Source organism: Dromaius novaehollandiae, chromosome 13 (assembly GCF_036370855.1).
Source record: "Dromaius novaehollandiae isolate bDroNov1 chromosome 13, bDroNov1.hap1, whole genome shotgun sequence".
Lineage (NCBI taxonomy): Eukaryota > Metazoa > Chordata > Aves > Casuariiformes > Dromaiidae > Dromaius > Dromaius novaehollandiae.
This window is the reverse complement of record NC_088110.1, coordinates 2463362-2485796: the sequence shown is the minus strand read 5'-3', so window position 1 is coordinate 2485796 and position 22435 is coordinate 2463362. Positions and strand designations below refer to the sequence as shown.

The 22435-nt window shown below is 43.1% G+C and overlaps 1 protein-coding gene across 1 annotated transcript in view; it reads left to right on the top strand.

The window, feature by feature from the left end:
- Nucleotides 1-22435, top strand: part of LOC112985425 (diacylglycerol O-acyltransferase 1-like) — a 29761-nt gene that overhangs the window by 4710 nt on the left and 2616 nt on the right. The window contains exons 4-16 of the mRNA XM_026104033.2: nucleotides 997-1037; nucleotides 2422-2507; nucleotides 4691-4743; nucleotides 5264-5369; nucleotides 7263-7388; nucleotides 9015-9101; nucleotides 10802-10905; nucleotides 11870-11908; nucleotides 13083-13124; nucleotides 13220-13264; nucleotides 17117-17229; nucleotides 20389-20454; nucleotides 22096-22183. Of these exons, the coding sequence (XP_025959818.2) occupies nucleotides 997-1037; nucleotides 2422-2507; nucleotides 4691-4743; nucleotides 5264-5369; nucleotides 7263-7388; nucleotides 9015-9101; nucleotides 10802-10905; nucleotides 11870-11908; nucleotides 13083-13124; nucleotides 13220-13264; nucleotides 17117-17229; nucleotides 20389-20454; nucleotides 22096-22183 (996 nt within the window). The remainder of the gene's footprint in view (nucleotides 1-996; nucleotides 1038-2421; nucleotides 2508-4690; nucleotides 4744-5263; nucleotides 5370-7262; nucleotides 7389-9014; nucleotides 9102-10801; nucleotides 10906-11869; nucleotides 11909-13082; nucleotides 13125-13219; nucleotides 13265-17116; nucleotides 17230-20388; nucleotides 20455-22095; nucleotides 22184-22435) is intronic.

Sequence of the window (22435 nt, the reverse complement as noted above, 5' to 3'; positions counted from 1 at the left end):
CAACTACATCTGTAGCAGGCATCTGATGCAGGTTTCTTATTTAAGAAGGAGTGCCATGCAGCTAAAACCCTTTATGACTTAAATGGGAATAATGGCAAAATTTTTTGGTGCCTCTTGCCTAAGCTCTTGCATTTGGAGTTCCCAGGGTGCCAATTTACTATTCTTTTGGTTTAGAAATGGGGGGAAGTGGTGATTGTGGTGACTGTCTTCAGCAAGTAATTAAGGGAATTGCTGATTAGTGCACAGGATTGTATTTCTGCAGTAGATGCCAAAGGGGTAAGATTTCTCAAACTTTTGGTGTCCCAGGACGGCTGTAGTGATATGAGTAGGAAACTGCCATGATGTGGATGAAAGAAAAAGGTCTGCTGTATGTAGTTTTGAGAGGGGGGCCTTGTCCTACCTGTAAAGTAGTTCTGCTCAAGCAGTTGAGCAAAGCATAGAGGCCTTTCTGTAATGTAAACACTAAACATCAGCAGTTTCCTTATTGTAATGCCTTTTTATTATCCTTTTTGCCTTTTTGCTACCCTTTTTGTTATGTCAACATATCGTAGGGAGCTGTTGGAAATGATGCTCTTCCTACTAAGCTGCTTGGTCTCCAACTCCATCCAACACAGTTATACCTGATGCTCAAAGCTGAGACACTAAATCCATAGGATCTAATGAATCAATTCTCATTTTTTGTAGAGAAGAAAGCAATTGTTTTTAAGAAATTACATAAAAATTAGAGGCTGATGACCTGTTTTAATAAGAGGACAGGAAGGGGATTTTGCTATATGAGCTTCACGTTCTAAATGAAATACATATTTTTTTTTTCTGAGCTACCCAGGGCATGTCTAGTAAAAGCAAGCTGGGGTGGTAAAATTTGCAGAGACCTTTTAACCTGTTTTAAAAAAAGGTTTTGTTTTTCCAGACTAGAATAAGCAATTATGATAGTTGACTAACGAGATTTTAAATATATTTCTGTATATATCATGGTAATCTGTTTCTTCATTCTAGGTCTTCACTCATATTCACATGAGTCTGGAGAATTTTATCAAGTAAGTGAGTTACTGAAAAAAGCATTGTTACTTATGTCTTGGAATCTAGCATAACAGCTTGAATTCTGAATTGCAAGGAGGGTAAGTTTATATCAACTCAGTCTGTTTAATTGGTAATAACCAAAAAAATTAAAGTTACCAAGTTTTTCACTGGTTGTGTTCATTATTTCTTGTGTCTAGCATTTTTTTTTCTGTTATCCTCTATGTTATCTATACCAGTGACTCAGGATCACTAGCTGGGGAAAATGGCACAGTGGTCTGAACCTCATATTTCCAGTTGCCTGTGCTCTTTGACCCATGGTTTCAGGGCTTCAGCCCTGTCAGGCTACCAGCATGACTTCAGTCCTTCATCCATCAGCAGTAGATAAGCAGAATCCTGCTATTTCTCAGAGTCCTTAGAAAGGGAGGCTGACTTTGCTCTGCCAGACCATGAATGCTCCCATGGAACCTGAGTGTAGGTCAGGCTCAGAGTTTCTGAGTACCTGATGTCCAAATGCCTCCTTGCTGCTACATCTGTGTTTCTGGGCTGTAGATGTCTGCTCAGGCTGTCCCACATTTTTCAGGCACGCTGGAATGGGAAAAGATCTAAACGATTCGTTCTCTGATCGTGTTTGGGAAGTGCTGTCTAAGAGCACCTGCTGGAGCACACGGCATCATGTCAAAAAGTAGAGAATCTTGTCCATAGCCTGTAAAGAGTTTTTTGGATCTTTGAATATAAAAAATGCTATAGAGATTTTGGTCTTACTGCATTATAGAAATGTAGATCTTCTTGCTGATACTACTCAACTCTAGCCAGTGGACTTACACCAATACCTACTGAGAATTTGGCCCATATAATGTGATTATAGTCACAATTTGCTCACCAAAAATTCTGTGCACCAGTGGAAAAGATTGTTAGTACAGTAACAAGAGAGCACACGCAAAGCAAGCCACCTATAAGGTCCATGAGGAGCAGACCGAAGCAGGTTCTTGCTTACATTCCTGGTGTCTTTGGGGAGCAGGGAGGTAGCTAGTAGGAATGAGAGAAAACCAGACCCCTGTTAAGAGGTGGGCTGATAGCAGCGTCTTCTGAGCTGCTGAAAGGATGTCCGTGGAATCCACAATTTCTAGCTGCTATCTCTTGCCAAAACAGGGGGTCGGTGGGAGCTTGAGAAGAGTGTAAGGAGGGTTTCAGATATTAACCCTTTGAGTCTAAAGCTTAAGGGGATGCTGCTGTTCATTTTGAACTTCCCAGCTGGGAGAAGTTCTGTGATTCAAGGTGTGGGGGAATGAGAGGAAGAGACAAGACAGGCATCTGGTGACAGTGTGACAGTTGAAGGGCTCTGTAGTTCTGAGAACATCCCGTCATGGTTTATCCTCAAATCTGACTGCTTTTCTCTTTCAGGTATGGACTACTCTTTGATCCCATAAAGATCATCTCCGTTTTCATGAAAGACCACTTTAAGTGGCCAGCAGTATATCTCATTGCCGGTAAGCCAGCAATGTAGAAGTGTCAGCAGCCTAATATGCAGGAATGTTAAATGCAAAGTTGACAAAACCCTGTGAGATATTTTTAAAGCACATTTTTTTCCTCTGGACTTTTTGGCTTGTACTCAGTGCCAGGTTTTATCACATAAACCCAGATGTGGATTTTTAGGGTTTTAATCTCTGCTAGGACAGACTGCATATCTTTTGATTTTCTCATTTTCTTATAATCCTGTATTTACAAGCAAAGCTAGTAAAATAACAAAAAAACCACATTCTATGAGGAAGGTTTGGCAAACCCAAAGTAATCTCATTTAGATGAATGATGTTTTTAGACCCTTATTTTCATAATACAGGCTTCAAAAATCTATCTCATTCTCACAGCGGAATTTCAGGACCAAATATCTTACTGGCATAAATAGATGTAAATCCACTGAAAAAAGTGCGGTTGCATCTATTCACCAATGGTGATTTTTTTTGTCGATAGTGTCTTTTAATATCACAATTAGCAGTCCTTAAAGAAAATGCAACCTCCTTTGATCAGTGCTTCAATGCAAATGCTTTTATTCTGTTCTCTTCTGACCCTTCATCTCCATCATAGAGCATCTGAGTGCCTTTCATGAGTGCATTAAGTAATGTGTTGTATACACTTCAGCCTCTCCCTTATGACCTCTCCAAGAAGAGACTTGTATGAAGTACAGGGAGTTGTTTTTGTAAGGCTACATTTTTAAATGTCCACACTTCTACAGTTCTCTAGCAGAGATGGCAGACTGGAGGAGAGTAATTTTTACTTCACATGGGGTTTGTAATGGCCCGTGGTTTCTGAGAGAGTTCATTCCACAGACTGAGGGTCAAATTTGCAACAGTTTTTAGGTGCCCAAGTCTATCAGGAGGTAATATCAGTGGGGAGTGAGGTGCCAAAGAGGGGCTTTGCAGCTCTGTCCCTATGACTGGTTGGTTTCCTGTATGGATGAGCTTTGTTAATGTGATAGAAAAATCCACTTTGTTCCAAACAGAATCACGCTCTTGATTCCAAATCGAGTCAAGATGATAAGAATCTCAGCCAGGTGAGACCTGCTGGGTTCTCTCTGTACAAGCAGATGTCAGAATGACTGGTGAATTGGGATGTGTCTGGGAACTTCAGGCTGCACATAGCAGTTTGTGGTCCCTTTTCCACAAAGTGCAGAAAGACAGAGATGGTTAGCACATCTGAAATGTTAATGATGTGAAATGTGTGAGTCAAACCCTAAAGATAAAGATCTAATACGATTACCTAAAATTGCAGCAGGTTGTTTATAACATCTTTGCATTCAAGTCTATTTTGGCTTTAAACATTAGGAATAATTTTATTATGGAACGCCAGAAAATAGACACTTAGCTACTGCTCTTAATAAACATTACTCATCTGGTTTCCCTACATGAGGTTACATTTTTATTGCTGCAGGTTCCTCCACTTTTAAATGTTCACTTGCATTCAATTTCCTTTCTTATAATTAGTTGAGGAGGTAGGGCATGATCAGTTTGTTCTGACTGCCCAGACCAAAACAGCTAGCTATTTCTGCAAAGCTGATTAGGAGTGACATGGTTAAAACCATTGAATTTAGTTTATCGCTAGGCTTCAGAGTTAATCTCTCATGGAGATGAATGAGAACAGGTTATATCACTTTTAGTGCTGAAATACACCTACCAGCTCTCGCACGCTCTTGAGAAGCCACAGAGATGGTATTGATCCCTTCCCTAACTCAGCAGGTTGGTGTAGCAGGGTTTGAAGGGCCACTCCAGGACTCCCCAGACAACCCTACAGAAGCAGTTTAAAACTGTAAATTCATATAGATTCACTGTCCAGCTTTTTTATCTGATGCTGCTGCGTGCTACGTCACCCACAGAAGGACCCTTAGGAGAGACCCTGTCCTCCCCAGGAGAATGGCTTAGCTGGCCTTGAATATGCTTTGTCCTACTTGCAGTCCCATCACTTCAGTGAGTCAGTTCGAGGCAGCCTCCTCATGGCCCATGGGCTCAGAAACTTCAGCTCCACAAGTGCAAGTGCAGAGGTTTGCTGATCCCCAGGAAAGCGTTAGCTTACCATTGCTCCTAGCAAGTTGGGTCCAGCCCAGCCTCTGAGCATACATACCAGTGGTGTCTTTAACAGAGGTATTTCTTGATGTTTTTTATTATTTCCTTCCTTGCAGCTTCTGCTTTGCTTGCACTTCCTGCAGTTTTTATAGAAAGGTATTTAAAAAAGGTAAGTAAACTGATTCCTTTGTAATTATGCTTGCTCTTTGTAATGATGGGTCTTTCTAGCAGAATCCATCCTTTTAATCTGACTCCTTGCTATGTATACACTGGGGGATATGAGATGCCTGCAAGCCATAATATATTTGTAAAGAACATTAGTATTGCAGTGAGGTAGATCAGCTTCATACATTCATTTGGAGATTAGGGCCTAAATTTAGATTTATACCCAGTGAAAAGGGTTTTGTGGCCTCAGTTTTGATAGTTGTTTCAATCCAAAACTACCGCAGAGGCTACTGCAATGAGCAGCCTTTGATTTGGAGCCAGGGACAGAATGATATGTCAGAAGCTAGACCTCTAGCCCTTAGTAGAAATGCAAGGCAGAAATTCCTTGCGTGCCTGACTTTGCTTCTGTCTAGCCCTTCGGTGAACACTCTATTTCACCAGATCCCTCCTGATTTAGAGCATGTGATTCATAAGGCCAGACTGCCCTGGATAATGTAGTAACGCACCATTCGTGTCCTTTGTAGGTTCATAGCTCTAGATGCACAGGTTTGGCGTTGCAGACTCTTAACTTGCTCTCACTGGTAGCGTTCCCTGCTGTGATGGTTTATAGAATGGAAGCCATAACTCCAGGTGAGAGATTTGTCTAGGATTATAAGCGTTACTCTGGCTTACCTTCAGCCCAGCAGTAAATGGCATCATGTTCCAGAACTGATGCAATTGTCAGTACAGAAGAAGGGCTGCCCAGTATAAAATACTATCTTAAACACTCAAAATTAAAAAGTATTTAAAAGTATATAGGGCAGACTTGTTAACCAGTCCTATGTGGCTTATGAGCAGGTCGTATGCAGTGTGCAGAGCAGAAGGGGTCAATTTTTGAAGGCATTCTGTGCTAAGTGTAATATTCTCTGGTCCCTTTGTATATGCGTGTAGCTACCTTCAGGGAAAATGGTAATGAGTTTGCATACCAAGGAGATATTAAATCCCAGTTCCCCTTCAGTAATGTATAATGTCAACAGAAGCCTTTGATGAATACAGCCTCTTCTTAATTAGATGCTTGAGCAGGAGATTATTAATCCATTTATCTCAAATTCTAATTGTACCATGAATTGCTTGCTGTTTTATGCCTAAGTTTATGATCATAATTATCTTCCTGGAACCTTTAAAGAGCCATACTCATAAATGAAAATATTTTTGGAAGCGTGATTCATTGTATTCTTATTTGTATTCCCTTCCTCAATGTGCATGTTTGTAAATATTCTGAGAGCCTTGCTCTATCAGCCAAGGGTATTCTACCCCATGACAATTCAGGGATTGCAGCTATATGTCATTTCCACGGTAGTGACATCTGACATTTAAAAAACATGGATTTTGGCACCATTGAGGGGAACTGGCTGATAATCAAGGCAAAGGCTGCTCTTTATATACCAGAGTTACAGAGCGGGCATGATCTGGGTACCTGCCAGCTTTCAAATGCATCTTGAACTATAAGCTTAGGCTGTGATACTAATGAGCCTATAGATCTGAAAATTAGTCCTAGGAGATTCAGAGCAAGCCAATAAATTTGCTAAATGAGCATGTAGTTGCCTGGATGACATATATTTGCCTGGATACAGCTGAGGATTCTTTTGACAAATATCCACATCTCAGGCAAATGCTTTTTTCCTTTGAACGCACTGAATTGGCCTAGTTGGCTCTTCACGGTGAATACTGCAATAGCTCCATCTACTGAAACAACTCATAAATCACTGGCGACTTCAGAAAGTTGCAGGAAATGATATGCCTCCTCCTATCTCCTAAGCTATTAGAGCCCCACTGTGTTTCTATCTTTAGGATGGTCTATTTAAGAATAGACTAAGCAGGCCGTATTGAAGTCTCGCTGTGTGTATGGATGCCCACACAAAGAGAGGGAGGGGGACTGACAGACACGTGGGTGACATTCAGTGGAGTGAAATAATGAGTGACAGTAAAGGAAGTCGTCTTCTCAGAATGGCCCTGTTTTCATATGAGCTGCCGTGCAGGGCTCGCTGCATGCAAGCAAAGATGTCGTGGCCCATCTCTCTCACAGCTGAAAGGTTTTGGGTTGGGATGAGGCAGGCTCTGCTCCCATCCTTTAAGTTCTAGGAGGACCCTCTATGGCAGGCACTATGTATGTGTGTCGATGTGCAGCTGGGCTGAGACATAGCAAGGGAAGCATGGGCTGCCCACTCAGAAGGTGCACTGACCCCAACGGGCTCTTGGGCAGCCTCTCTGGCCAGGCGCTCTGCCAGCATCTCTGCTGGTGGCATTAGTTCCAAGTATGCATAAAATAAAATGATACCTGGGCAGCTGAGTGTCACTGCATCTCAAGTTAGCCAAGGGAATAATTTGTAGATGTCTGTTTTGGATGCATCTGGCAGGCTGTATAAACAGAGGTGTCTGTTATCTGATTAGCAGAGGGGTTTCTTGTACTATCTGCATTTGGGAAGCTAAGATAACTTGCTGTGTCAGCTCTTGCTTCACTGTATTTTCTCTCCTTTCTCTTAGTTGGAGGGCTGCTGACCATGTCTGTGTATCTCATCATTACCCTGAAACTGTTTTCCTACTACCAAGTGAATCGCTGGCATAGGGAGAGGAAGCGTGGATCTGTCAGAGGAAGTGCCAGGATGCAAGGTCAGAAAATGCAGCACCCTTCCGTCAATGTGAGCGGCAGCAGACATTGGAAAGGGTGATCTACTTATGTGTGGACTGAGCTCAGAACTGGGATTCCCGCACCCTGCTCCCAGTTCCGTTATGGATGTAGTTTGTGACTTGGAGCAAGTCATCCTCTCCGTTTTTCTGCTTCCCTATCAGTAGAGAGACTCTGGGCCATCTGGATATCTCTTGCCCCACCAAGCTGTTGGAAGGACTGATTAACATGTGTATTTGAAGGCATAAATTGCTGTAAGGGGCTAGATCTTGCTTTAATGCATCAAAGAAAGGTTTTACAGTTGACTTTGAGAGGAACAGAACTGTGGTCCAAGTTCTTACAAACAGACACACCACACAACAGGGAAAATTAGTGCCTAGATTCCTCCCCTTCTCTCCCCCAAACCTCTCTGTTTGCTCTTCTTACTAACCTAGTAACATTCCTGCTTACTCTCCAGGCTCAGTTATCTCCTGAACTTTCCTTATTCCTGCTGTTCTTTCTCGTAGAGCTCTTCTGCCTTAAAAAGGCACTTTGGTTCTTTCTGTATTCTTGACTTGGAGCTGATGGGACTCATCCAGTCTGACAAGTCCGAATAAGTTCCTCGGCATCTCTGCCTTGTGGGCTGAGTGAAGCGGAGGCTCTGTGGAAAACAGACATGGGATCATGTAATTAAAGATTGTCCAAAGTGTATGCACAATGCAACTGATTCAAGCTGAATGACTATGTCAGTATGAAAACGCGCCATTTTTGCCATGAAGGCATGGTCTTCCTGGGGAGTAATGGCCAAAATCATTTCAGTTTTTCTCTGCCATTGACAATGTTGAAAGCAATGTTAGGCTGATGCTGAGCTTTTTTGAATACCACACTGCAGGCTTCTATTTAGTCAGTCTTATTTATGCTGCTTTTTAACCTTCCTCTCTTCTTCTTAGAGCATATGAGCCTTCTTTTTATGCAGTACATGATCTTGCAGCAAAATCCTGTTTCCTGGTTATCCTACTAGTATTTTGTGGGGTACATAATCTCAAAGGGGAGGAGAAGTGTTCATGACAGGATCTCCTTTTAAATTAGCCCAGTAATGACAGTGTCACATCCAGGCTCCTCACGCTCTCTCCATGTGACACTGAACAAGTCATTTATGCCAAGAGCCTAAGAGGTATCTAAGAGCCTAACTCACAGTTGAAACCTCTAGAAACAAGAGGACTTGATGGAGAGGAGGAGCTCGGAGTGAGAATGCCTTCGAGGATTTGTGCAACAGCTCAGCTTTGAGGATTTATGCTGTTCCTGTGTGTCCCATTTGTAAGAAAGGGACAACAGCATTGTCCTAATTCACAGGTGGGTGAAGAAAATCCACTGATTAGAGACTGTAGGTGCTCAGAGCCTTGAGCTTTTACTGCTCATGTGAATCTCAGAAGAGAGCAGGAAGGGATCCCTGCCCCGGCTTGCAGGGATCAAAACAAAACCAGAAGGGGATAGAAAGTTCATGCTGATACCATCACTTGGAGTTCATGCAAAGCTGACTGGTGTAGTATCAGCCATTTCTTGTTATGTAACGTAATTTGGGGCCTTGGATTCACCTAAAACCAACTGATCACTTTTATGCTTTGTGTTAGCAGCAGAATGCTCCAGCCATTACTCCAGCAGGAATGAAAGAGGAGAGTCAAAGCAGATCGTGTACCCAACGAACCTGAAAGTGAAAGGTAACAATTCCTCCTTTTCCAGCAGGTACCCCTTCTCTGTCATCAGAGTAGGATTTTTATAATATATGCTACACAGAGTTTCAGAGAGTGGCTAGCAGGTGGGTAGCTTCTGCCTCAACCAATGGAACAAAAGTTGCCTTCAGAATCTCTGTTAGGTGTGGCATTATTCCTCCAAAATTAAACGTTTCTTGGAAAATACTGTTATTTTTGCAAGTGACCTAAGACTGCTGTTTTCAAGTTTGGTATTGTGTGTTTGACAGCACTTCAGGTATAAGAAGTATTGCCATTTCCTCCTGTGTGGTCTGTTTTTGTGTGCACATGTCTTTCACTAGGCAGCAGAGGCATAGAAAAAAGTTTTCAAATGAAAATCATGTTTGCAAAGTCGCAGAAGTTGGCGGTTAGTGAGTATTCTAGGGTGCATGGAGTTCCTGGAAACGTTTTCAAACACACTTTTCTACCATGTCCTTTCGGTGGCTGATAAAGTTAATTTGTATCTTTGAAAAATCCCTCCAGTTGGACTCCCTGTGACTTGTGGAGCTTTTGGTGTTTTGAAAGTTAGGGTGTTTTGAAAGTTTAGGTTCCTAAACAATAATTTAACTGGAGATATCCATTTAATAAAATTCCCCGAACTCTTCATCATGAGTTTCATCTGTGATGCATGTTGCGCAGTGCTGCAATTCAGCAAGCAAGCTAGTCTGGTTTTTAGAGAAGTAGTAATGGTACCTGCACACCGAACAGCTGTGCAAGAGTGCTATTTGATCTTCAGCTGCAGAGATAAGACCCTCCTAAGAGGATGTGTTTGGCTTAGAAGCTCTGTCTGCTGCATTGCCAGTTTTCCTCTCATTTATGTGAGCTGAGTTTTTTGACTGCTGTGTTCCAAGTGAACACCACACCAGCTAGCTCATGTGAGCTTTTGGGTGCATTGTACCCTTAAACATTGAAAGACATCTTGTGCTGAATAGTGACAATGCAGCAGTCAGTCAAGCTGATTTATAAATGCAATGAGTTTTATCTGCTATGCAGTGCAATTTGGGTTTAAGAGGTTCTTTCTGCTTTGTCCTCATGTCAAGGTTATTAATTTGATGAGCGCATGGGTCTAGACCTAGAAGATGCAAAGACAGAGAACAAACTCTTCACTGCCCCACCCTTTAATGTCAAGGACGTTCTCATTGACTTCAACAAGCCAGCAATCACCCTAGATCAATACAGTGTAGACACGGTATTTTCTGTATTTAGATGGTTCAGTGTCATCCCATGAGTACTGCTGCACTTGGTGTTCCCTTCGCCACAGCCTGTTTACTTCCACTTTGTAGTGCTGAAAGGAAGCTTGAAGCCCATGTCCCTCTTTTTACATGAAGTTAACTTCTGGTAGGGATTATCTGTGATGTGCCAGCCATGGTTCTGTGCAGTCACAAAAAGATGTGAATGCTCCATGTGCCAGGAATGGTCTTCATAAAGCCTGTCGCTCTGCTTAAGATGGGAATATATATGTGGGTTTCAGCAACAGGGTGACTTCCGTTTATTTCCCAGCTACATCTAGGGAAACCATGACAAGGTTTGTCATGCAGCTGATACAGCTCCCAGAACTCCACAAAACAAGCTGGGCTCTGAATGTTGGAGCAGGTTTTTCTGTTTTGTTTTTTTTTTTAACTAGACTTAACACAAGAAAACGATGTGTTGTTTCTCTTTTTTCCCTTAAGACTTGTATTACTTTCTGCTAGCCCCAACACTTTGCTACCAGCTGAATTTCCCACAGCTAAAACACCGCAGACACGGCTATGTCATTAAGAAGCTGCTTGAAATGGTAAGAAAACAGCACTGCTTTTAAACCTGTCAACTTCTGAGACCCTCCTTGGATAGTACCAATTGTCGTATTGAATGATGAGATTCACAGTGCAGTTGGCTGATGTTCCCTTGCATGCTGATGTTGCAGCTGTGTGTCAAACATTGCCTTATCACGCAGACTTGTTTTCTCTGATGTTTGACAAAAAGAAGGAAGCTATTTCTGATATTTTAAAATGCTTTTCTTAGGTCTATGGGGTCCTGGAGGAGTAAACAAACATCCTGCAGACTGTGTGGGCACTCTGCTAAAAATGCGGCAGTCACCCTTGCTGTCTGCAGCTGCTTTCAGCTTCTCTAAATCCAGTGGTGATACAATTGTGCTGCTAAATCATGCACATTTCAGACCTCATGCAGTGATATTTTACTAATCATGGGGATTTCACCCAGTCCTTTCTAATCCCTCTGCTCTTTTTTAGGCTACTCGAATAGAAGTCGGGATTTGGTCATCACAGATTAACCTTTAAAGGGGCTCTTGTAGGAACTGACACAGAGGCGATGTGAAGTGTATGGGACTCTTTCACCTCCTGCCCATGAATGAGACCAAATTAAGCCCTGTAGTCTAGGCACTCATCGCAGAGCTGTTGGCACAGCGAAGCCAGGCTGAGCGTGGTCCGTTGTCAGTGCAGACAGCATGCATGGTGGATTCCCTGAAACACTAACGATGAGCAGGCCCTTACATTAAGATGTTGACGTGTTGTATTAGAGTGAGTAATGTGCTGGGACACGTGCCAGCCTCCGAGACCTGCACAGGAGGGCTGCAGCATAAGCAATTTCAGTGTCAGATAATTGTGCTGCAAGACACTGTGGTGATTGTGATATCTAAACGCAAAATAGATGGAGATATGGAGTGATGCCTGAGGATATGGTGACTTTAGCATGAGGGGATCCGTGAAGGACATTGTAGCCTTGTCTTATTTTACTTGCAGGTATTTCTCTTACATCTCGTGCTGGGGCTAATTCAGCAGGTATTGTCTTTTTGTTTAATGTTAAAACCCAAAGATTCAGTTGTCCCATATAACAAGGACTGCTGGGATGCAGTTATTACCATTTAACACTATAGGCCAGTTATGGCTCACCTGCACCACTTTATTCTCTTTATTGTATAAAATGCCTCTGCATCTACCTTGATGCTTATGCACTGCAGAAACAGTTCACTTTATCGTGTCTGTACTTATCCCTATCTGCTTAAACATACATATCCCTATCTACTTATCCATATCTACTTAAATATCGATTCAGGATTCCAGTGCCTACTTAGTGTAAAGAAGGAAAAAGAAGGCACTGGGATGAGGGGATGGGGAATTTTCAGCTTTCCTGTGCATCCACTGCCTTTCTTGTTTTATTTTATGGCCTGCTGGGTGACCGTTTGCATCTCTGGGTCTGAGTTCCCTCTCCCTTGTAAAAGGCTCTAAGTTTTTAAGGTATTGTGGCTCTGCAGAAGGAAAACTTTGTAGCTGTGTTAATATAAGTAATTCTTTCCGGTGCTTCCCTTGACATCTGCTCAATCTCCTGGCAGCTGTCACTTGGCTTGTTCAGGATGCCCTGCAGGATTTCTCCAGAATCCTTCGTGCCTGCAGTGGTGGCAGCTGAGAGCAGTAAAGGGAGATTTATTCAAAGAAGATTTTTGGGGGGTATCAAGTAAATTTTTCATTCCGGTATAAGTACGGCATAGTCCTCATAAAGCACTCACTATAATAAAGTACTTAAAATAGTTATCATTGCAAGCTGTTCACCTAAGCTGGCAGCCTTTTGCACACAATAGGAGATACTGTGGCAGCTCCTCTCTGTTGATATGTCCCAACAGAGTTATTTTTGTGCCTTTGTCTCCCAGCTGGAGAAAGCTGGAGGACTTTGTCCTGCTACTGTTGGCCTGTCCCGCTCACGCAGTGGGGTTTCAAGCTTAGCTGCCTGTCTGGAGGACGGTGAAGGCATTATAGCCGTCCTCGGTGCTAAGGGAAAGAGCCGCCCATCGGTCATCTGCTGCTGGAGCACACCTGTTTGCCAGTGCCAGTCTGTATGGGCACATATGCTGCAGCTGTGTTGTTTAATTATAGTAGACACAAAATAATGAGCCACTTTACAGGGCCTTCCAATCAGAACTGTATGCCTTCGTTGCTCTCTGTTTGTTTTTTCTTTCAGTGGATTGTACCAAATATACACAAATCAATGAAGCCCATAAATGTAAGCAAATAATACCAGTTTATTTTCTTTGACCATATTCCACTTCACATCATTGCTAGAGATAATATTTTAATCTGTTTTATTTATCTCTGCAGGAAATAGAGTCTGCCTTGCTTACAGAATACATCTTTAAATTAGCGGTAAGGTCAATCTACACGCTTCTTGTTCAACAGCTACTCTGATGCATTAGAGAGTTCACCTTGTGATATAAAACAAAGGAGGTTGGGGAATGCAAGTGTGTTAGCTCTGTTCCCTTCTAAATCTGTCAAACACCATTACCCTTCATGGTGGCATTACTGAAATGCCTTCATGCAAAATACCAATATCAAAGCTAGCGGATTTCACGGAGTGTCTGCTTAGTTTCTCTTTTGCGGATCATAACTTTACTTTGGGTATGGCATCTTATCAGTTTTGACAGGGGGCTGGATAAAAAGGTCTTGAAGAGGTATCAGTATTTTGTACGTCATACTAGAAAATCTTTTCAGAGAGGAATATTTTACAGCATTTCTTAAAGCATGAATCTACAGTCACTCAATCTGCCATAGAAGTTAATTCCCTGGCTTGACAGTAGTTCATCGCCAGCTCTTCCCAGGCTTCATTTTGGGCTTTTCACTTGTCTCCTGGAAATGTAGCCGTTTGGTGCTTTGGGGATCAAAATGCAGTATTGGACGGAGCAGTACTTTATGCACTGTGCTGATCCTAAGGAACGAGGCTGCAAACTGCCTTGCATGAACTGGGCAGCAGTAGCCTGTACCAGCTGGAGCCTATGCCCTATGTCCACAGCCATCTTCGTACACTGAATTATGGTGACCCAGCCAGGACGAGAGTAATGCATAGACTCGAGGCTGAGAAGAAAGGACAGCGTTGCTTAGAGAGAAAATTGCAACACTGTTTTAGCAGCCTTCCCCAAATACTTGTGCGGGAAGACCTATCCCATCCCGGAGAGAACCGTATAGGTTCTTTTTCTCTTCCCTGTATTAGTCTGCCAACTCCTTTTCCACTTGCAAAGCCTCACAGCAGTCCTCCTGCTGCTGGCCCCAGTCTCCTTGGGTCTGCGACCATCACATGCTAATTTATGAACAACGTTGCTGCTCAGGAGGAGTAAGGGATCTTCTGCTGCTGCACCTCTAAGCCCTAGTGACCTTTGTGGCAGTTGATTGCCCTCCCAGTCGTTTGTATTATTTCAAGTGGACTAGGGCCCAGGCTCAACAACCAATTTAGTCCAAACATCCTACTGAAATTAATGGACTGCAACGTTCACGTCGACTCTGGTGGAATCCATCTCTCATGATTCATTCATTGCTCTTTTCTGGATCTAAATCTTTTCCATACTATCAAGCCTGTATAGGGATTGAACTCGGCCCCGGCTTCCCTGCTTATTGCACGCTGCTTTTTGCACACCCGCTGGATTGTTAAGTTCTACGACATTTGTAAAAGAACATGAACAGCTCGGATTCTGCTCGAGGTCTAGCATTGAAGGCATCCAGGATTGCATTCAGGCTGCCTGCTACGGGGGCTGCCAGGCACTGGCTTCAGGGAAGACTCATTTACAGATCATTATAGATGGCCTGGATGGAGCCCCTACATGTCTGCCTGGATTCTTGGGTATTTCCAGTTTTTACATCCGTATATGAAAGTAGAATGGGCACTGAAGGTTTGTACTTGGCCTTTGAGACTATAAATCTCCGATGAACGAGCCTTGTTAATCTTGGGCACACGGGAGCCACTATTGGTTTGCACATTTTTTTCCCCGCTATCTTGCGCACCACTGTCAAGACGTGTGAATGGATTTGCTTTGGTGTGCAGATGGGATTCAAAGGTGCTGGGATTCTCATTACACACGTTTTTTCACAACTGATTTTTGTCTGATTTCCTTTGCTGTGCCGGCCTGCCTTTCAGGCTGCGCTCGTATGGTGAATCATAACGCCAGCAAAATCCAAGCTTTTCAGCGTCTGAGGGTTGAGCCAGGTGCTATTGTATCCATTAACAGGTTTCCTGACAGCACAGTCAGCCGTGATGTCAGGCGGGAGAAGCAAGAAGACCCTTGTCTGACATCAGTGTCTATCTTACACCACTCCCCCAAGTGCACGTTCACTTCAGCAGTGCAAAGTGCATCTTGATGTTACACCCCGCTGTGTTTAGTTATTTTTGTTGCCCCAACACAATACTTCAGGATGCTCCAGAGTAAACTGCGATGGGTGCTATCTAATGCTTTTTTTTCCTGAGAGCTGCGGGAAGTGGCTTTTGCCATTTGATGCTTTCTCAAACTATTATTCTTAGAGTGAGGATCGGGCAGACGTCTTTCCTGTCGGAAGTTTCACTGGCTTTTCCCTTAGCGCTAGCTCAGGCACTTTCTTTAATCTGCTTGAGACATACAGCAGAGGACCCTGCCCAGCTCTGAGGGGGGTAACAGCCTTCCCGTTGTTGCAGTTAACACTTTGATTTTAATGGCATTTTTCTCCTTGGCTGAAGGATTTGTCTGCTCCCAGGTTTCTGCTGAAAACCTGTGTGGTGTTTTATCAGTCATCTGGTCATAACGAGCTTCCAGTATCTCTCTTTGCTTGCTTCCTTGCAGTTTCACCGGATTTAACCTTTCAATTACATCTTTCACTTTTTTTGTTTGTGACAGCGCATTGCGGTATCTAAAGTTGTTTTCCAAATTAGTAGCTTGCGATGGCACTAGCCACTGGTGCCTTAGGATGTGCTGCGTGTGTTACAGACACTCTTTCTCCCCCTCTGCCCTCCTTTTCCAATGCCAAAATCTTTCCCCGTTGAGCCAAGGAGCAGAAAATTACAAACCCCCATGGTGAATTCCTAGGAAATCCTAGGCAGGTGTGGACAACGACATGCCTGCCCCAACCATGCCCCAAGCTTGCCAGATGTGCACCAAATTCCAGTTAATTCTGCTTTGCATGGAGCTGAGCTCATGTCGCCTCTTAGCTCTGGCTGGCTCTGACTTCAAAGTTCACCCTGCTTTGAGCAGGACCCACCAACCTCCAAATTATTCCACGGTTCCTTGACGTGCTTCCAGGGCTACGCGACTTCCAGACGGAAGGTGGCTTGTGTGTGGCTGATCATTATTTTAGCGTGCCCAGGCTCTCAAAAGAAGGTTCAAAAAAATCACCCAAGCAATTCCTCTCTGTGCTGAGGTGTGTCAGAGGCACAGCTTTCAACCCAAGTGTTGAAGTGGATTCACCAAAAACCTGAGTTTAAAGCCCAAAGGCCCAGCACCCCCACTTGCTTTTGCAGTGAAGCAGTTTAGAAAATGGGCTTTATACTGTTTCTTATATTCCCTTTCTTATATCAACAGTACTGGTGTACGAGCATCTTTAGTCTCGTGTAGCTGTGTTCATACCAGAAGAGTTGTGACTTTATGATACTGATACATTTAAAATGTTGTAACTTTCGCATGCAGGCAAGGACCAGGCAGGTAATATTCACTGAAGGTAATGCTGTGATTCTGTACTGGAGCTCCAGGGTAGATGTGTTTGCCTTTATCTAGTTCACTTAATGAGGACTTTTTTACTTAAAATAACAAATGCACACACATGTCCTGTCTCTGTAGGGCATCCCTCCTTGTTCGTAGCTGGAATAGGGGACTGAGGAACATGATCAGAGACCGAAGAAGCCGTGTTTCCTTAAGGGCTCTCTGTTACTCATTCTCTCAGTTCCAGCACCATCTCATTACACACCACCAACCCAGATAGCTTTGCCATTTACTCCTAATACCTTGCCCTCTATTGGTCTGTGGCCTTATTTATATCCGAATCATTTATTTGTCGCCTTTTATATTAACATCGTATTTAAAAGCTGCTCTCAGTGCTTGGGCTGCAAATGGATAGTTTAAATCAAGCTGAGGTAAATCTCTCTTTAAGAACAGTTGTATCAGATTGCAGTCAAACTGTGCTTATCAGATTATATTCAAACTGTGCTGAAGGAGTGGAATTGAAGTGAGAGGGAAAGGTTTATTTTATTGTCTGTTTCTCCTATAGGTGCCAAATCATTTCATCTGTCTGATACTTTTTTATTGGTACTTTCACTCCTACCTCAATTGCCTTGCAGAAGTGCTGCGATTTGGAGACCGTCAATTTTACCTAGACTGGTGGTAAGGTGTCTTTCACCTCCTGTAAAAAGAGCGTGCTGCTGCTTAGTGTAGCGTGATTTAGGTATGTTAAGAACTGTGAAATAGTTTGCAAAGCAGAACACTGAGTAGCTGGTGCACATCTAATTTGACAAGTCTCGAGCACGACTGAGTGCTATCTTAGAATTTAGCCAGTCGGGTTCATTGGGTAATATGTGTTTGGCGAAAGCAAGATAAGGCTTTCAGAAAACCAGATCACGCTCCCTGCCTACCTCCCATTTACGACTGTCATTTACACCATTGTGGAGAGGGCAGTGAACATTACCACCAGAGGGACAGTGATTTGATACCTATTTTGGTATAAATGACTGTAACTGATATATTTTGTTCACATTAGGGGTAAACGTTAGCTTTTGCTTTCACCACTGTTTCTTTAGAAGCAGGCACTTGATCGACAAGATCCAAAAATCAGATCCTTACCTATTTTGGCTTGACATATAAACCTTCATCTAAAATTATTTTAGCTTCTGTTTCTTGTTTCCATTCCCATCCCCACACAAGGAAATGGATCTGTGAAAACAGGTACCAGAAGACTCTAAATGACAGTTATGTTTCTAACCTTTGCTGGATTTTCTGTAATCTGAGCTCCTTTTCCAGTGTAGTTGGCTAAGAAAAGCTAGACATCTTGGTATCAAAAACAAATGACAAGGAGTCAGCAGCTAGGCAAAAATGAATGTACATCCAACTATTGATTGCCTGGCTAGAACAGAAGTCATTCAGAAGCCTGCTGAACTTCACATTGAGAAAAAAGCACTTTTAGTGAAAAGAAAAAAGCAAACCTTAAAACAACACTTTTAAAAAATATTCCTGAGGGGTAGCTGAATTCCTTATACTTTTTTTTTTTTAGCCAGTGAAGCCACATGCCCTTATACATGTTAATACTATGTGCACATGTATGTATAAATACATATTGTGTATTTATATATTATTTAAGTACATACTTAGATATATAAATCATCAAATTATTCTATTGATAAAAATATATTAAAAAGTTAAGTGTTGATGGCACAGAAGTTACAATCTGGGTTGCCGCAGAGATCAGGAACATGCATGTATGTACCTAAAAGTGAAACAGGATCTGCAAAGGGTTAAAGGATTCTTTTTTGGCCTGAAATATATATGGATATTTATGGAAGACATGATGTTGATAAAGGTGATTTTAACCTCTGAAGTAACAGCCCCTTTGAATGTCTGACTGTCGGTTTGAAGTGCTCATGTCCGGAGGAGTCAGGACACGGGTGACTGACACTGGTTCGCCTGTTGTGGTTCTCGTAGACACCTTGGAGTAGGGTGTGCCTTGCTGGAACAGGTTCGGAGCAGAGACAGATAATATCGCATTAGTCAGGAATTCAGCCCTTTACTTTTTAACTTCATTACAAAATCGTAAAGCACATTCTAACATGTTAATCTTTAATGCTACTATTTTAGTATTACTTCATCTGAAATACAAAAATCAGCTACAGATGCAGCAGGTGACACTTCAGTACAGGGTTGCAGGTCAGACTCCCACCCTGACCTGGCACGCTGATTTGGGGGCGGACACAGGACACGGGGAACGCTGTGCTGATGAAGTTGGTCAGTGTGGGTGCTGCACAGCATGGTTTAGCCTGTGTCATTGCCCTTCTCTTCTCCTCCAAGGTTCAGCGAGGAGCTTTGTGTCCTTGCCCTGCCCTCTATGCCAAAAAGATACCCGGAGCTAGTGTCGCTGCTCTCTGGGGATGTTCACTAATAGAGCACCCTCCAGCTGGCTGCCAATGACTGATTTTTTTAAAAAATAACCAAAACATAGGAGGTTACAGAATCCATTAACCCGAGGAAATGTTGTTATCCCTAGAACAACAAACATTTTATGAGCTAAATTACAGCTTTGACAACAATATATTTAGAAAATAATGAACTGGGCCCCAAAAGTCATGAAGCTGGCTTAGAAAATCATAAAAATCTTTTTTTCAGTAGGCTGTAGCTTTTTAAAATATGCTTCTGATGTCTGACTCGTCAGAGTTCACAATTTTCAGGTTTTCAGGAAGGGCAGATTTTTTTCTTTCTTCTGTTGAAACATCACTCCAGAGCTGGCTCTAAGGAAGCCAGTAGATACTGCGAGATGAAACCATGCCGTGATCTTCTAAATCCCAATTTTTAATTATTAAGACAGTCTAAATTAAATGTATGTTACCAGCATAGGGATGGCATTTAAGAGAACTACAAGATTACAGTCCCCAGAGTGTAATCAGGAGATTCTCCATCGGATGCTTCATCCTCTTTGACCGATGAAAGCGTCGTCAGGAAGATGAAACGTTTATATCCTGGCAGAGTCAATGATAAGGCAATGTGTGCTGGTATCTTTCATCAGTCAGGCATTTGTCACCTTGACTGACTGACCGTTCCAGTTCTCTCAGACTGCCAACGCTTTCAAAGGGAAATCAGGAGCGGTGCCATTCAGATAACAGACTGCTCCAATGTTCAACCTGATCTTACGGTCTGCAGCACAGCACCAAACATGCATCACGGATCGGGCGTACAGCAGGTTGGGTGGGGAGTCTGGCAGAGGAGGTTTCCTTTGGTCCTCCTGATAAACATCTACAGGTCGCAGCTAATCTCTGCAACACTTTCCTACACTTGATTTTGCTGAAATCTAAAGCTGCCACCTTTCAGGGGCTCTCCATCTGTACCCAGACCTTCAGTCACTTTCATAATTAAACATGAAACTCTCTCACAGCTGACAAAGGCCAAAAATAAGTTATCAGCTGTAAGTTCAGTGATTTAGCATAACAACATTGTATCTGTTATCATGTCTTTGGGGTCATGGTCTCTAAATTCTAAATCTGGAAAAATGTGGGGTACTGCTCCCATTCAAATTGGCAGCCCATGTGAGTATGGGGAGCACACGCTTCGGGTTATTCAGCCTTGCTGCCGCAAACAATGAGTGACTCCAAGGGTGACAGGGAATCCCATGTTCTTATAACAAGATTTTCGCTTGTGCTGTGGTAACCAGCCTGAATGCAATTTGATTTTTGATGCAGCTTTACCTCACCCATGGGGAAGGATGTCCGTGTGGTAGGATGGGTGCGTGGTGTCTCTCGCGCTATTAAAAGAAGTCTGGTTCTACTCCTTCTCTCCTTGCAGGAACGCAGACTCAGTCTTACAGTTCTGGTCCAGATGGAATATCCCGGCTCACAGATGGCTAGACAGGTACAACACTGCATTCTGCACTTTCCAATTAACATGCACTGTGTTGAAAAGACAAGCTATTGCTGCCAGGGAATCAATAACATTAATAATAATAATCGTCTTTTTTGAAGGATTAACTTGCTATGGATGTGTCTGTCTGTCTCCTGTATGGCCCCGAAAGTTTGGCTGGCTTGCAATTTAACTCTGAGGCATTGTAATTAAACCTTGACATTTAAAGTAATTAATGAGTGAGCTTTACATTTTAGTGTAGTCTCAAAGGAATAGCAGGGGACCGACTGAACTGAAATAACTGTTAATTTAACAGCTTCAAAGTTGCTGCAAGCATGTAGATTGTACTTCTGTGAATGGTCTCTTCAGAAATAGTATTGTAGCCCCCGTAAGCTAAATCTTGGCCCTTCTCTAGGGAGGGCTCTAAGCAGGAAGTCCCACCTGGAAAATTGTGAGGGCAGGAACCAGGACCTGTAGGAGGGATTACTTCTTGTATCACCCACTCTGCTCCTTCACCCTAGAATCTCGGAGAAGTCCAGGAAGCCCAGGCTGTGAGCATCTCTATGACCTGGCTGGGAAGGAGGCAGATTCCAAAGCATTCCTTAATATTTCAGCTGGAAACGGGCTCTTATAAATCTATAAATAGACAGAAACTGTTTCTTTCCATCGGTGCCTCTGGGAGGCTGTTTTTATGGCATTTCCCATGCAGATTCAGAAAGTTAAAGAATGCCCATGAGTTTCAGCCCAAAAGCTTCCAGGAGAAAGCAGAAGTCACCCGTCACCCCAGTGAAAGCCTGTGCCTTGGGGCACAAGTCAGCTTTGCTCCTGCTTGGCTGCTGCGCAAAGTGAGAAAGGCAGCAGTGTAGGATCGGAGTCTTTTAAGTGAAGGGATCAGGGCTGGCAACATCTGTGCCTCTCGGATGCTGACTTCCCCATCTACAAAGTCCCGGGCATTTTGTGGAGGGTCCTTGTGTCTGTCACCTCCTGACAGACAAAAGCTGTTGCTGAGCTTTAAAAAAGTAGTACATAAAATTACACTCCTCAGGCTACCTAAGTAGGTAACCAAATAAGTGGCCTGATTTTGATTTTTAAAGAAATCCCTCAGCTGTTTCGATAGCATCCCCAAAGTACGCAGCACTCCTGAAAACTGCAAGCAGGTTGCTTGTTTTCAGCACCCTTGGTATGGACAAAGAGCCTAACTTAAAATGACCGTTTTTGTAATATCTCGCCCACCTATATGACTAGCGTTCTGATGTGTGCGCAGTAAAAGATGCAAAGGAAGGGTTAAAACCCGTCCTGCATGGAAGCACCCAGGATCCTGGGCAGCCTGTGAAGGTTTAGACTTAATTTCATGGCAGTGTACCTACCCAGCAGCTCAGAGCAGCCTCCTCCTCCCCAGGTCCATCAGTCACTGCCAAGATTTTAGATCAGGGTGTGCCTGAACAGTGTTTCTGCAAGTCACTGTAGCTCTTCTGCGAGCTGCTCCTCTCACTTATTTGTGTGTGTGTTTGGAGCGACTCCTTTGGCTTTGGTGGCTGATTGATGTAAACCACATTATCTTGCGCTGTGTGATTAATCCTGATGTTAATGACTAGCAGTGCACGGGGAACAATTTATCAAGCTTCTTCACATTGTTCTGTGCTGTGTAAATAGACACGTCTACAAGCCCATACTGCATCGCGGTTATGACAAGTGGCTGGCCCGGCTGGCTGTGTTTCTACTCTCTGCATGTTTCTTCGAGGTAGGTCACAGTAGCAGCCATCCAAGTCGTGGCATACTCAGCTGACACTGCCAGAGCCTCTCGTTCACTTAAACTCATAGCTGTAAAAGAGACATCTGAGATTTTGAGAGTTGCTCTAGTTGCCTACAGATCCCAATCCGAGCTGGATTTCTTGTGCTGAGACCAGCATCCAGACTGAAGGACTAAGGTTTGGGGTTGAGTTAGATAGCAAACAGTTTTGAATACTAATACAAGTTTGAGTGAGAGGAGTCA